Source organism: Triticum dicoccoides, chromosome 6B (assembly GCF_002162155.2).
Source record: "Triticum dicoccoides isolate Atlit2015 ecotype Zavitan chromosome 6B, WEW_v2.0, whole genome shotgun sequence".
Taxonomy (NCBI): domain Eukaryota; kingdom Viridiplantae; phylum Streptophyta; class Magnoliopsida; order Poales; family Poaceae; genus Triticum; species Triticum dicoccoides.
Genome location: NC_041391.1, coordinates 716747820 through 716763422, shown reverse-complemented (window position 1 = coordinate 716763422; position 15603 = coordinate 716747820). Strand labels below are relative to the sequence as shown.

Sequence of the window (15603 nt, the reverse complement as noted above, 5' to 3'; positions counted from 1 at the left end):
GGTTCCTCCACGCCGCCACCCCCACCCCTCCCCCTACCTCCCTCACCGCCACCTGAGGAGGTCGCCGGGCAAGCCCGCGTGGCCGCCGGTGACGGTGGCGGCGGGGATCTCGCCGCTCCGTTTTTCTCGCGGAGGGCTGCGGTCGTCGGGGCGGCGGCCCCAGGTGGCGAGGCGTCGGCGTTCGGCTGGCGGCCTCCGTTGGTGCTGGTGGCCAGGTTCCTCGGCCGTCCGGGCGGCGAGGCCCTGGTGGTTGGTGGTCGCGGCGGGAGGCCTTCTTCTTCGTCAGATCTGAAGGTATGACTCCTCCACCTCTCTGGCTCACTCCTCCTCCCCATCCATGGTGTCCGGCGGCCTTGGCTGCCTGCACGCTGGCTGGTGAGGGGCTGGTGGCTCAGGTCTGGGTCCGGGGGAAACCCTAGGCCGGCTGGTCTGGCCTCGGCGGCGGCGACGCCCAAGGGCGCCGCTTTCCTTCCTGGAGGCGCCGTTGAGGACCCTCCTTGCCCACCCCCTACCTTGCTCCCGAGCGAAAGCTCAAAATCCTCTCCGGATTGGGCGGCGGCGGCGCCGTGCGCGTCGTGCTCTCCATGGAGACGCCGCCTGGGGATGCTGCAGGTTTGGGTGAGTGTTGCCTTGGTGTGGAGGCGTCTGGCAGCTGGTTTGTCCTCTCTACAGCGGCTAGCGATGCCAGGATTTGCAGATCCGGCGTCCCCTTTGGTGGTTTCTCTCCGGCGGGGCTGGCAGCCGTGTTGTTGAGTACCCGGTTCTTCTCTGCGGCGACTGATTTTGCTCTCGTGATGCTCGCTGCTGTGGATTGGCTCGGTGTTGTTTCATCCTCTTCGATTGCCCCAAGTGGCTTTCCCTCTTTGCTGGGTGTCCGCGGGCGGCGGCGTGGTAGCTGGCGTGGTGTGCTTTTGGCTTCGTGCAGGTCAGGCGACGTGTTCTCGACGAGTGGCCGTGAAGCCGGCTCCTACTCTAGCTCTCGGGTGAGCGTCTCTCCTGCCGACGGTGCGGCGTCCTCGAGCCAGGACGAGAGGGCAGGGGCCCTCTTCGGCATCTGAGGAGGTAGGAGCTGTCCCTTCTCCGCCCGATGTTACAGACACTATCTTGGTCCTGCCCTTAGCAGCCGGCTGATCCTTGGCTATCTACTCTGTCTAGCTGTCCTGGCCCTTAGTGTAGTGGGCAGCGACATTAGCAAGCCCTGCTCCATTTTTCGAATTTTTGTGCTTGTTAGTGTGTGTTGCGTTGTAAGCTGCTCCATCAGTCCCTTGTATCTTTTTCTTCTTTGTTTGCCTCATTGGTTCTCTGTAATGCCTGGCCGGTTGATGGCTTTGTTAATTCAAAGCCGGGCTCTTCTTGAGCCTTCGTTCTAAAAAGTTGGGTTCCGATTCTTGACGATTTTTAGTTATTATGCATCTTTTAAACCAGTAGATCTGATGTTTGGGGCAGGGTCCATGCCCAAGCTAGAAAAATTCGTGCTTGATTCTTTGCACGTGGTTGAAGCTAACTGTTTGAACTTTGGAATCGAGAACCTCCCCTGCCTCAGTACTGTCAAATGTATTTATGTTTGTGGTGATGATGACACTGTTGAAGCCATGAAGACTGCCTTGGAGAGAGCAGCCAACACACATCCCAACCAACCTAGTCTACTATTTGAGAAAGCTTTCTGATACTTTGAACAAACAAGCCAATAACCGTGGAGATGCTGCTGCTCGTTGGCCGGCCGGCTGATTCTGATTTTTCTCCCTTTTATGCCACACCAGTGCGTTGTATTCTCTCCATCGGATAATGTACTATGGAGTCTGTGATAAAAATTTGTAGAATTAGCATTTGGATACTGCCTCATGGGCTGTTTGGTTGTTCGATTAGCTGCAATTTCTGTAATAATCACTCATCTGTGTTGATGGTTTAATATTATTGGGAAACCATTCGTAGTCATCATTCTGTAGTCATGCTCTTTGGCAAGTCGTCATTATATAGTTGTACTGGTAATACATTTCCCCTTTGCTCTTTTATCCACCTTTATTCGTCGTGCTCTTTTTTACTATCAAGCAAGCTTTTGTGCCTCTGTTACAGTTGGACTAAACACTTGATACGCTCTGCTTCTTCCCAATAGTACTCTCAACAATTCGGATGCTGCTATATATGCCTGCTTAAGGTCGTTTACTGCTTAATATACGCCTGCCACCTGGTCATTGTCTCAACAATTAAATATTGACTTTGCAGTTCATCTGTTGATCATTTGCAGTGGTAACCAAATCAGTACTTGCCGATTGGGCGCTTGAGTGTTGTGGCTGATCGATGCTGTTGGCAACCAGCTTGAGACCAGATTAATTCCTGCAGTCAACAATTCCAGCTTGAGGCGACCCCCGCGTCCTCTCCTCTCACGACCCCCGTGTCGCCTCCCTGGCAGCAGCGGGGGAACCCTAGCCCGCGCCGCCGCGGCCCCCTCCCTACCTCGTCCCACCTCCTCACCGCCGCCTGAGGCAGCCACCGGGCAAGCTCGGGTCGCCAAGGATGGTAGCGGCGGGGCCTCGGTTGCCCTACTTCTACGTGGGGAACCCTGGATCTGGAGCGGCGGCTTCATTGGCAAGGCACGGCCGGCTAGTAGCCGTGCGGGCGGTGGATCTGGTGTCCCGGCCTTGCGGGCGGCGGGATCCGGTGGTCGTTGGCGGTCGGCGGCGGCTTCTGCGGCTGCCGGTGAACGCGATCTAGCGCCTCCCCTCCTCCTCTGTTCGGCGTGTGGGCCAGCCTTACAAGAGACGCTGTTGGTGGCGGAGATCTAGTTCGGGCGAAATCCCTGGCCGGCCATGACCGGCCGCGCCGACGGCGACACCTGTGGGTGTCGTTCCCCTCCTTGGAGGCGTCGGTATGGACTGATCTCCTCACTTCACCTTCCCCTAGGTCTCCCGGGCAAAGCCCTAACTTTGTTGGGCGGCAGCGGCGCTCACGGCGTCGTTCCCTTCTTGAAGGTGCCGCTTTGGGAACCTTGCGGTTGGGTGGCGCTTGTGGGTGGTGGGCGACAGCGGTGGTGCGGCCCTATCCTACATGGATTTACGCCCGTTGCTTGGAGATGGACTCGCGTAGGTGGAGGTCGTCGGCTGGCGTCATGGTGGTGTCAATGACGGAGGACCTGCCAAGACTCGCGTAGGTGGAGGTCGTCGTTTGTCGTCGTCGTGGTGTCGATGGCGGAGGACCTGCCAAGGTTGTCACCTCAATCTGCTCTGAAGATGGACCAGCGGAAGACGGCGACGATGACACATGTGAGTGCGACGGTCCGGTTTGAGCCCCGGACCTGGCAGATGGCTCGGTCGAGGCCTCCGGCTTTAGATGGTAGGCTTAGGTGAGAGGTCTAGGTATGTGGCCCAGCTTGCACCCCTTCATCATTTGGATAGGAGTAGCGGCAGATATTGTCAAGATGACGGATTCAGGCATATTGTTGTTTTTATAAGGTCCTCAAGAATAATTAATGAAATGGCCGCATGCATCTCCCAGATGCAGAGGCCGGGGGTCATCCTCCTTTTCCAAAAAAAAAGTCAACAATTCCAGTAGAGAGTTGTCGTTCATAAAACATGTCCTCTTTCTGAACGGGTAAATTGCCCTCAGTTAGAGATTAGTACATACTCCCTTGGTCCGAAAAAGATTGTCCTTCAAATGGATGTATCTATCATCAAGAAACAAGCATGGGACAAGCTTTTTCGGACGGAGGGAGTATGTCAGATGCTGACAGTTGCTTAAATTGGGCAATGGCATTGCATCCTTGGTGAGTTATCTCTGAAGTTAGAACTAGTTTTCAAGGAATGCTGATCAGTGCCCTGTTATATGTTCCTGAACTTAACACTCTATGAGCTCTTCCTGTTCTCTCGACGATTGCTGCCTACTCTCCTGATGCTTCAGTACCAGTCTGCAATGGATGTGTCTAAGTTTCTGCTTGTCTTGTACGAGGCCTGGTACGTGGTAGCGGATCAAACTTGCAGGTACCAAGCTCTGCTGATGTTTTCAAATCGGTTACTGCCATTCGAGAAAGCTAATTAGCATACGACTGTAATGGCTCTCACTGTGTTTCAGTTGGATTGTGTTTTTCCTCCTCCTTCCCGTGTATAAATCTGGTGACGTTGCAAGGTAGACGTGCTCTGTTTCATGGACGAAGATGACGCTGATGGATTCGGGCATCGAAATCAGAACCAGCGCAAGCGTGTGGCTGAACGTCAAGGCCTGTAATACACACACAAGACATTTTCAGTATACTGAAGTTCCTGACAAGTGCCGCCTAGAGTACATTCCCACGTGTTTGAGAACTTTCAAAGTCTCAGTTGCTTACCAGCTCATCATGGGTGAGCATCCAGTCGTTCCTGCCATTCAGTGGCCATGGAAGGCATGCACACAGCTCAAGCATAAATTATTTTGCTGGCCTTCTCACTCAGAACAGACTGAACACAAGGGATGTTGTAATGAGGAAGCACTTCTTTCTTGAAGACTACTCTTGTGTCATGTGTGACAGAATTGTGCTGGAGACTAGTGACCATCTTTTCTTCCACTGTCAGTTTGCAAAAGCTTGTTGGCAGTATTTATGTCCAAGCTGGGATTCACTGAGATTCAAGGGAAGTTAGCACAGCTCAGGACCTTCTCAATGGATATCATCATTCTCATTGAATGACTACATTTTCAGACACATAGAGCCTGCACGAAGAGATTCAAAACAGAGGTTCAATGGCTAACGCACAGAGCCAACAGGAAAGCTATGCTACATGACCGGCCTGGGTGGATTTCTTCCGTTGACTTGGGTGTAGTGCATTTCGTGCAGCTACATCCTGCAGTTCAATGAGGACTGGAAATTGTTGAACGGGTCTCGGAAATTATATTTGTGGTTGGGCAGTTAGTAGACGGCGGAACTTCGGACGTGGATTTTCTTTATCATATTTCTGTGCTTTTTCGGAGGGTATGTGATCCGAGGTTTTTTTTCTCTTTTAGATAGGAGGCACATTGCCCGGCTTTAGCGAACTGAAGTCCTTACAAATTGAAATCGAAGTTTACGGAGTACTCAAGTACAAAATGAAGAAAAAAGGAAAAACAAAAAGTTCGATACAGACCCATCGGGCCAATGGCACTCGTCCAAGCATCAGACATAAGGGCCTAATACAGACGACGAAGTGTAGCGGAGCAGTACAGAACGCCAAATGTTAGTCAGCCTCCCTTCTGACCATTGGGGGTCCTGTGTCGCCATAGCTTTGACGCAAGCGCTCTGAGCCTCTCAAGCAGCACCGCAATGGTGGATGCGTCTTTCAACTTCCTCAATGGTTTCCAAAGCTCCGAGGTCCTTGCGGAAGTAAATATGTGCTTCTCGCTAAAGCAAAAATAAAGAAAACATTTTTTTTCTCTTTTCGAGAGGTGCCGCTCATGGAAGCAAATACGTGTCTTCCGTGGAAGGAAAAACGACATGCTTTTTTCTTTTGTTGTTCAAGGAGGCACAACTATTCTCACGGAGGCAAATCTATGCATCCTATGGAAGCAAAAAAAAAAATTGCATTTTTTCCTTTTTCAAGAGGCACAGTTGTGCATACCGTGGAAGAAAAACAATACATTTTTTCTAACAAATTTGTTTTGAATTTCTCCCCTCCAAAACCTAGAAAAATTGAATCCTATGAAAGCCAAAAAAACAGAAAAAAAACTAAAACACGAAAACACGTACATGAAAAAAATGTTGAGAAAATATATTTTTTTTAGAGAAAAGGCGCCGGCCGAGCCCGAGAAGAGCTCGAACTTAGCCCGATTTTGAATTAACAAAGCCATCAACCGGCCAGGATACAAGGACACCACATTACAAAGGGGATGAATGCAAAGCAAAGCGGAAAGAAGATACAAGGCGCTAGGCCGAACAACACAATGGCAACAACCGGAGCCAAGCACACAACACCGTTGCCGACGACCAGCACTACGCCTACACCAACTAGCCAACTGGGAGCCCGAGAGGAGGGACACCCCGTGCAAGCATTGAGCACCGGCTGCATCCACGACCAAACTTGGGCAACACTTGAGATGTCTCCACCGTTGCAAAGGGCCACTACCCTTTCACCCAGGCTCGATGGCTGCCGCACCGGCGACTGGCAGAGTGGCTACAACAAAACCCATCTCAAGGTGACCGAGCTGCCATAGAAGAAGCAGACAACGCTAACCCACGAGCAACGGAAGCCCATCCAGACGAGAACCAGAGCCAGCAGAGGCACGTGAAAATATCCAGCATGCGACACGTGACGATGGCTGAGGACGTGCCATGTGGCGCGTTCTCAGCCCACAAGTGACCCTTGCCGGCCGCTCGCAAGAGGTGCCACTGATTAGTTGCTCTCGGACATGACGCTCCCTGAGCCGGTGACTGCATTGATGCAGCCCAACCACGCGTTTCCTTAGGTCCGTCACGAGTCACGTCTGCAGAACCTTGTCTGTCTATATTGACAACCGTGCCTATATATTAATAACCTCCAGAGCGAATGGTACATTGAGCAACTGTTTGAGCTGGAAGACTTCATCCTCAATAGAGTAAATTGCACAAACCACCACATTAAAGGCTAGATTTAAGAAAAACACTACAATACATTTTTTTGCAGAAAACACCACGTCTACGGTAATCTTTTTGCAAATAACACTAATCGGCGGCTTTGGCTCGGTTGACCACGTTTATGATAGATGGAGCCTGCCAGTTAGGTTGACGTGACATCACTTAACATCTCACATATAACGACGACAATTGATACTGTTATTATCATGTGTGACCTTGTGGGATCCGCCTGTCACTGAAAGAAAGAAAAGCTGGTTCCTCCACTGCACTGCACCAAATAAAGTCAACCACTCCGTCCTGCCGCTGCCCACTGTACCGCCCCGCCGCCGCCGTCCACTGTACCGCCGCCGCCCGTCCCGCCGCCGTCCGCGGCGAAGTGCCCGCAGCCGCACGTGCCGCCGTCCTTCCCACACTCCTGCGCCACCCCCTTCCTCATCCTCTCCTCCCTCTCCGGCGTGCACCTGGACTCCGCGGTCTCCGCTCCCGGCGGTGCCGGCGCCGGCGCCATCCACCTCCGCGTGTTCTTCAGAGGGCCCTACCTGCTCCGCCTCGCCATGGACGCAGGGGACTCCATGGCTGTGCGCCTCGGCTGGCAGCCACACCTTCTGCCGGTTCTCGACCCAGAGGTTGCGGTGCCGGACGCCGAGCACTGTGCGCCGCTGCACGCGGCTGCTGCGCGGGGCAACTGGGAGAGGTGAGTAGGCTGGGGCAGGAGGCGCTCGTGGCTCGCGACAAGGATGGCAGGATGGCTCTTGGCGGCGCCCTGGCAGGGCAAGCTCCAGCTCCTCCCTGCCTGCGGTCTGGCCGCTCCCGGCCCTCGCGGGAGATGTGCTTATGGAGGGGCGGCCTTCCACCACACGACGAGGACGCCGTGAGCGTGCTCCAGGACGACTAGATCGCCGGAGGTCGCGGCAGGGGCTCCCTGTTCTTTTGAGATCCGTGTCAAATTGGAGTGGAGGACCACGAATATGAGGTGCGGAAGGGGACGACAGCTCGATTCTTGCCGGATTGGGAGGAGTGTCGGTTAACGACAGCAAAATTGGTGGAGCTCAGGGGCCATCGACGGCGGCGGCGCTCTGCTGGTTCGGGGAGAGAGAGAGATTAGGGAGGAGAGAAGAACGGGATGAAATGCTGACAAATGGGCATGGCATTAAAAATTTGTTCCACATCAGCCTGATTGGCGGGTCCCATCTGTCATAAACATGCTCAGCCGAGGCAAATCCGCCGTTCAGTGTTATTTGCAAAAAGATTACGGTAGACACGGTGTTTTCTGCAAAAAAAAATAATATAACGTAGTGTTTTCTGCAAACCGAGCCTCCAAAGTGGTGGTTTTGTGCAATTTACTCTCCTGAATACATGTCTTAGTAGGATTCCATGAGGGACAAACATATTGCCAGCATAGTTGTGCAAATGGACAAAGGAAGAACATGTGATCCCTTGTCAATAAACATCTATGTGGCATATGACACATGTGTAATCCTGAATGGAGAAGTTTTTTCTCTGAAACATAGCGCTCGTGTTCAGTATATTATTGATTAAAAGCCAGAAAAAGATTTTATGTTTAAGCACGCTTCACTCTGGACTGGTGCCCCAGCCCTCCACGTCGGATTTAATGGTCCAGACTACAAAAAGATGCTGCTTGCAGGGTGAAACGAGCGCCTGCACAGGAGGCGTCCTCTTCGCTGACAAAAAGCAGCTTCCGCTCTCTTCTGGCCAATGCCATAACAACCTTCCTCGCTTTAGCCCACATGCGTTCAGGGAGGGGGAGAGAGATGATGTGAAGAAGTGGACCACTAGGGAGGCTGCAGCGTTGGGCTAGTCTCAATTTCATACGGTGGTTTCAGTCCAAAATATCTATGTGGAAGTTGGGGCATCTGTATAATGATGCCTTCATTGTACATGCCCTTACTGGCAGGACTGTGCGATGAGTACTAGGAGTTGATATGCCTTTTGACACCCTCACATTTCTTTATAAGTACGTATAGATAATAATAATAATAATAATAATAATAATAATAATAATAATAATAATAATAATAATAACTAGATACATTATCAGTTCACTGGAAACTATTTGTACGTTGAACGAGTCTTGAAAGTTATACGTGTCATTGGACGTTAGGTGAATGATGGAATAATTTTCGGTGTGCATTTTCTTTATCAAAGTTTATCATATGCTTGAGGTTTTTGCAAAATTTCATCCAAAACTAACATCCTAGGAGCTGTGACAAAAAAGAACAAATTCACTGCTCAAACAGTGCACAAAACTTTGAGGAGCGATTTTGTTCTTTTTGGTGAGAGCTCCTCGGGTGTTAGTTTTTGATGGAATTTTGCACAAAGCTCAAACATACAATAAAGTTTGATGTCGCGAAGTTTCAGATTTTTGAATTTTTTTATGCCGTTTTTTCAATTTTTATGCAAACTCGGGTGTAGTACACCCGAGAGTAGAAAATTCAAAGTTGTGGCTACTCTCGGGTGTACTACACCCAAGTTAGCAAAAAAATTGAAAAATGGGTATCAAACAAGGTCCAAAAAATCTGAAATTGTGGCATCAAACTTTATCATATGTTTGAGGTTTTTGCAAAGTTTCATCCAAAACTAACATCTGAGGAGCTGTCACCAAAAAGAACAAATTCACTGCTCAAACAGTGCACAAAACTTTGAGGAGCGATTTTGTTCTTTTTGGTGAGAGCTCCTCGGGTATTAGTTTTTGATGAAATTTTGCACAAAGCTCAAACATACATTAAAGTTTGATGTCGCGAAGTTTCAGATTTTTGAATTTTTTATGTCGTTTTTTTTTCAATTTTTATGCGAACTCGGGTGTACTACACTCGAGAGTAGAAAATCCAGTCTATTCTACCAGCAATCACAATCTTAAGAATTTTCTTTGTTTTGTTCTGGCCCATGCCTCTCAGACTAATCTGCACAACGGTAGGCCGGACAAGCTCTACGTGGTATGAAGTTATCAGCCACGGGTCTGCTCTTTCGACTAGTCGTAGCCGTAGGACCGCCGGCTCCTTCCTCGCAAGCCCCTCTTGCGCCGGTGTCTCCATCTCCTTAATTATGAGATATCCTTTTCATGAGTATATAGGAGGGCACACCAAGCTCCTTTTCATGAGTAGAAGTTATGTAAACAGACTTCTTAGTCGCCCCTATATAGGAGGCAACTAAACATTTAGAAAATGCCGACGTGTAAACTGCTTAAGTACAAGAAGTCTGTCAACTTTCATCATGTCTTTATTTATTTTTGTAAGAACCAGTCTCTGCAGCGACCGAACTCTGCATGATAGGCACAAGAATATGATTAGTACGTCATTAGTACGTGACGCTAACAAAAAGCAAATTAGCGTATTTTATACAGTAGCTGGCTGGTGAGCCCGGGCAGCTGCCCCGGGTCGCCGGGTGCTGCCTCCGCCACTGATCATATAGGAGGCCACACAGGCTCCACGTAACTGGAGCTTATAGTCAAAGACAAGTCCATCAGCCGACGGCCAGTTCGTCTCCTGTTCGCGTTAGGCACGCGTTTTGCTCGACAACAAACACCTACATACTTCGTAGTTACATCCTCTCTTTCTCCTCACTCTTTGCCCAGCTGCACAAGTCCTCCGCGTCGAGGTCTCCGGAGTTTGGTCAACGGCAGCATCCCGGTATGTACGGACCCCATCCATCTCCCATGCCGTGCTCCTTTCTCCTCTAATCTATGGAGTTGTAGTTTCCATACATAGAAAATGGAGTTGTAGTTTCCAGACACAAATCGTACTAACTGTTAAAAAGTTACTACTTCTAGTTCTCGATGCGGTCGATGATATACAAGCTCCATCCGTGCAAATAAACCGAGCTACCAAGCCCTGCAACCCATGGATGCAGCTCTGGTGAGTGCAGCAACAGGGGTGCTGAAACCCGTCCTGGGGAAGATGACCACTCTGTTGGGCGATGAGTACAAGCGTTTTAAGAGGGTGCGCAAGGAGATCAAGTCCCTCACTCATGAACTCGCTGCCATGGATGCTTTCCTCATGAAAATGTCAGGGGAGGAGGATTCCGATATGCAGGACAAAGTTTGGATGAATGAGGTTCGAGAGCTGTCCTACGACATGGAAGACTCCATCGACGACTTCATACAACACATTGACGACAAAGATACTAAGCCGGATGGATTTATGGAGAAGAGCAAACACTTGCTAGAGAAGATGGGAAAGATGAAGGCTCGTCGGCGGATTGGTATCGAGATACAAGATTTGAAGAAACGGATAATTGAGGTGGCCGACAGGAATGCAAGGTACAAGACACGTGAGACTTACTCTAAGACCCATGAGGCCTTCTCTAACACTAGAAATGAAGTTGCTGACCCTAGAGCTCTTGCTATCTTTGAGCATGCATCAAAACTCATCGGAATTGATAAACCCAAGGCCGAGGTAATCAAGCTATTGACGGGACTGGATGGATGTTTGTCAGAGAAACAACAACTGAAGGTGGTCACCATTGTCGGATCTGGAGGAATGGGCAAGACAACTCTTGCAAACCAAGTGTATCAAGAGCTCAAAGAGAAATTCAAGTGCAAGGCTTTCGTGTCGGTGTCGCGAAATCCAGACATGATGAATATCTTGAGAACCATTCTTAGTGAAGTTAGTTGTCAACCTTATGCTCACACTGAAGCAGGAAGCCTAGAACAAGTGATTAGCAAGATTAGTGATTATCTAACCGAGAAAAGGTACTTTTTATACATTTCAATTCACTTTCATCCATTAAGATTTATATTGATGTTTTTTCACATCAATCTTACATTGGTAAATTTATAATCGATCAGAATACTTCCATAATTATTTTCATCATTATGCTTCTCTTGTTGTACACTTCATTTTTAAGATGCCGTATTAACTAATATCACTTATAAAATCATGTGTAGGTATTTTATAGTGATCGACGATATATGGGATGTTAAAACATGGGATGTTATTAAGTATGCTTTCCCTATGACCATATGTGGCAGTGTAATAATCACCACTACTCATTCGACTGATGTTGCATGTTCATGTCGTTCATCAATTGGTGGCCATATTTACAATATAAGACCTCTTAACATGACCCACTCAAGACAACTGTTTCATAGAAGATTATTCAACTCTGGAGAAGAATGTCCTCCATCCCTTACAAAAGTTTCTAACCAAATATTGAAAAAATGTGATGGGATGCCTTTGGCGATAATATCTATATCTGGTCTGTTGGCTACTAGAGGAAGAACAGAAAATTTATGGAACCAAGTGAAAGATTCAATTGGCCGTGCACTTGAAAGGAATCCTAGCATCGAAGGAATGATTAAGATATTGTCAATTAGTTACTTTGATCTCCCTCCTCATCTTAAAACATGTTTTTTATATCTGAGCATATTTCCAGAACATTCTGTTATTGAGAAGAAAGCACTAATATGGAGATGGATTGCCGAAGGATTTGTTCAGAGAGATGACAGATATTCGGCATATGAGTTAGGAGAGAGATATTTTAATGAGCTCGTCAATAGGAGTTTGATCCAGACTCGTAAGCTGGACAAATATGATAATGTGCTTACCTGTCGAGTTCATGACGCAATTCTTGACTTCATAGTATCCAAGTCCATCGAAGAGAACTTTATTACTTTCGTTGGTGTCCCCAGTTTAACTAGTAGGACACAAAGAAGAGTTCGTCGGCTCTCCATGCAAGCCGAAGGGAAAGCAAATTGTCTCATGCCGACAAGCCTAATATTGTCTCATATCCGATCACTTAATGTGTTTGGGGATGAAGTAGAAATCCCTTCAGTGATAAAGTTTAGTCATTTGCGCACAGTGGATTTTTCAGGATGCCATCAATTGGAGAACCACCATCTTGCTGATGTAGGGAGGTTGTTTCACCTAAGGTACCTCAACATTAGCAGGACAAAGATAAATGAGCTCCCAGAACAAATCAGACATTTAAGGTGCTTACAGATGTTGGACATAAGAGAGACAGAGGTATACAATTTACCGGCATGTATTGTCAATCTTGAAAATTTGGCACATTTAGCTGTTGGCAAACATGTTTTATTTCCCGAGGGAATTACGAAGATGCAAGCACTAGAGAGCTTGAAAGAGGTGAATGCCTGCAAGCAGTCCTGTAACTTTCTGCAAGAGCTGGGTCAACTAAAGAATCTGAAGAAGCTACACATTAGTCATATGGATGTTGCACAGGAGCACAAGGAAGTTTTTGCTTCCTCTCTCGGCAACCTATGCACACGGAACCTTTGTTCTCTGACCACAAGGAATGTTGATTACAACATCTTAGGGAATACATGGTGCACTTCTCCCCCGGTTAACCTCCAAAAACTGAAGATTGTGGATTGTGTCCTCCCAGAGGTTCTGGATTGGATACTATCATTTGAAAACCTGCAAAAGTTATGCTTGGAAATGGAATTAATATCGCACGAACATCTCTATATCTTTGGAGCCTTGCCTGCTCTGCTCACTCTAAGTCCTCAAGGAAGGAAAAATCAATTTTCTTGTAAAGATGAATGCCTGGTAGTCAGTAGTGAAGCTGGGTTCCAATGCCTGAGGATTTTTACCTATACGGTGCAGGGATATAGAATCGATATACTTTTTGCACCAGGGTGTATGCCCAATCTAGAAAAGCCGGAATTTATCTTTTTTTAAAACCAATCTTTCAGCAGTGCACGTTCTTGGTATTTTGGAGTTAAAAACCTCTCCAGACTCGTCACATTCAGATGCGAGTTGCGTTGCTCGGGTGTCACATCCTTGACGCCGTAATGGCTTCCCTGGAGAGAGCAGTTGGCAAACATCCCAACGTCCACCTTACTCTGATCTTTGATGCTTCACGCTGTTTGATTCAAGCAACACCCTATGTACGTAGTACGTTGTTACTTAATTTCTGTACATTTATTATTTGTGTGTGTATATCTTACTACTAGTTCGTTGCAGTGTACGTATTATACTTGCTCGATCGGTGCACTCGTAATCACTCTTCCTTGAGCTGAACAGCTCATCAAGTCTTGTCATTTTCCTAGCAGTTTCTGCACTGTAATATACGGCTGCTATCATCGTTAGGTTCTAACTTACTCAATCATTTGCATTTGCAGTCGAAATATTACCCTCCAGTTGTCCAGATACTTCCGTAGCAGATTGGGCTGGTGTTGGACAAACACGCTAGTCTCTCTGATTGAATGGGCTCAAGATGCTGTTACACTTGATGATGCCGTTCTGTTGGATATTACGGGAGAGCCTTCTGTTGCTGGCAATGGCATCAACATTCCCAGTACAAGCTACAGCATCTCTCTTAGTTACATTAGCATTGTACTGGTACGGGAATGAATGGTATTCTATCAGCAAAGTTGCATGCTGGGTGCTGAATAGACCTGCCTCTCCCCGAAAAGTGACTGCAGCTACCGAGCTCCAGTGCTCTTGGTATTTGAAATTTCTGAAAAACACACTTCAGATGCTCAAAAAAATCTTAAAACAAATACGTGAATACGTACACATATTCATAAGGCCTGTAAAAATCTGGAAAAGAAATACTTTGTATTTTTGGAAATAAAAATATTTCTGACAGAAAATGGCACCCTTTTTCTCCTACATACTGTCAGAAATTTGTTTTTCTTCTATAGCCCAAAACAAAACGACATTTCTACCAAAAATTTCCAGGGGTATTCAGAATGTGTATATGTATCCTTGGAAAAAAAATCACATTTTTTTGAAACTTCCAAAACACGAATTTCGAATTGTTCAAATATAGAGAGCACTGTAGCTCGGGTGCTGCAATGCCTCTCTCTGCCTCTCCCTCACAAGATAGAGAGAGAGAGAGAGAATAGACCTGCCCCTGTTCCGTTGTTGTATATTTTTACGAAAAAAGATTTCCCCCGCTTTATATTATAAAGCATCCCTCACCAATTACAACCGCGAGCCGATACAAACACACACCACACACCCAAGGCTAGATACAAGGGTGCCCGGCACCAACACACCACTCAAACGACTACAAAGTACCAAAAATATGAACAAAGAAGCGTTGCTTAGAGCCGACAGAGATCACCATGAGCAATCCACCGAGGAGAGATGAGACGACCGACAGCGGAGCGACGACTCGAAAACGATGCCTCCAACAAGGGAACGACCAAAGCTGCACTTGTCCGATCCCGCGGATCAAGTTTTCACCCGGAGTAACCTCAAAAGAGAGGGAGCACCGCGACGGAGCCTGCAGGGAGGATAGGAAACGGACGCCGCCACTGTTGGCCAGTACAGAGACGAGGCAAGTGATGTACCCCGGTGCATCGATCCCTCCGATGCGACCTCACTCCGCCAACCAAACACGTTGTATATTTATACGTAGGATCTAAACTAGTGCAGCTATTTCGCAAGCAAACACGCCCATGTTGATCGCAGGTTGGTTTGTACAAGTACGGCATGCTCGGATGGAAAGTTGAGGATTTATGTAAACTTCACAATGTTTCCCTTGGTTTAGTACTGAGAAGTTCTTATTCACAAAAAAAAAAGATGCAAAAATGTATAAGAAATGCTGGTCCCAAAAAGTTTTCAAAAATCTGATTTTATTTTTTATTTGCTCCACGCGAGGGCGTGCACAACCTGCTAGGCCACGTGGTTTTGGGCCCACGGAACAGAGAGCGCAACGAGGACTTGGCGACCACCATTGCTGGTCGGTCCTTGTTAACGCGTTGTGGTGACTGATCAGTGACCACATCCATCCCTTCTCTCACTCCTACTGCTGCCACTCTCCTGTGCCTCGCCCTCGTCTCGCGGTGCACGCGTCGCCGGTGTCCTAGCTTCTCCTCGCCATTCAGGTGCTAGGTTCGTTGATCCGGCACATCCCAACCACATGTGTTTGCTCTCGTGGTTTTTGTATGGACTTAAGTAGGCTTCTCGCGCTTGGTAGTAGTGCTTCGCGGCGTTTCTGCACCAACTTGGGTTTCGCTCTATCTGCTTGGACGCATAGTTGTTTGTTTACCACCAGCCCTCCAACACTGCATATATCACTAGTGCAGAACCGGGCAATAGCACCGGTTCGTAAGGCCCTTTAGT

General features: G+C 48.0%; 1 protein-coding gene across 1 annotated transcript; it reads left to right on the top strand.

Moving 5' to 3' along the window:
• The first annotated feature begins 10090 nt into the window (after positions 1-10090).
• LOC119325137 (disease resistance protein PIK6-NP-like) lies at positions 10091-13946 on the top strand. Its single transcript, XM_037598888.1, has 4 exons — positions 10091-10197; positions 10338-11318; positions 11436-13415; positions 13650-13946. Exons 2-3 carry the CDS (start codon positions 10408-10410, stop codon positions 13204-13206), a joined length of 2682 nt encoding a protein of 893 aa, XP_037454785.1. The 5' UTR covers positions 10091-10197; positions 10338-10407; the 3' UTR covers positions 13207-13415; positions 13650-13946.
• The last annotated feature ends 1657 nt before the right edge of the window (positions 13947-15603 follow it).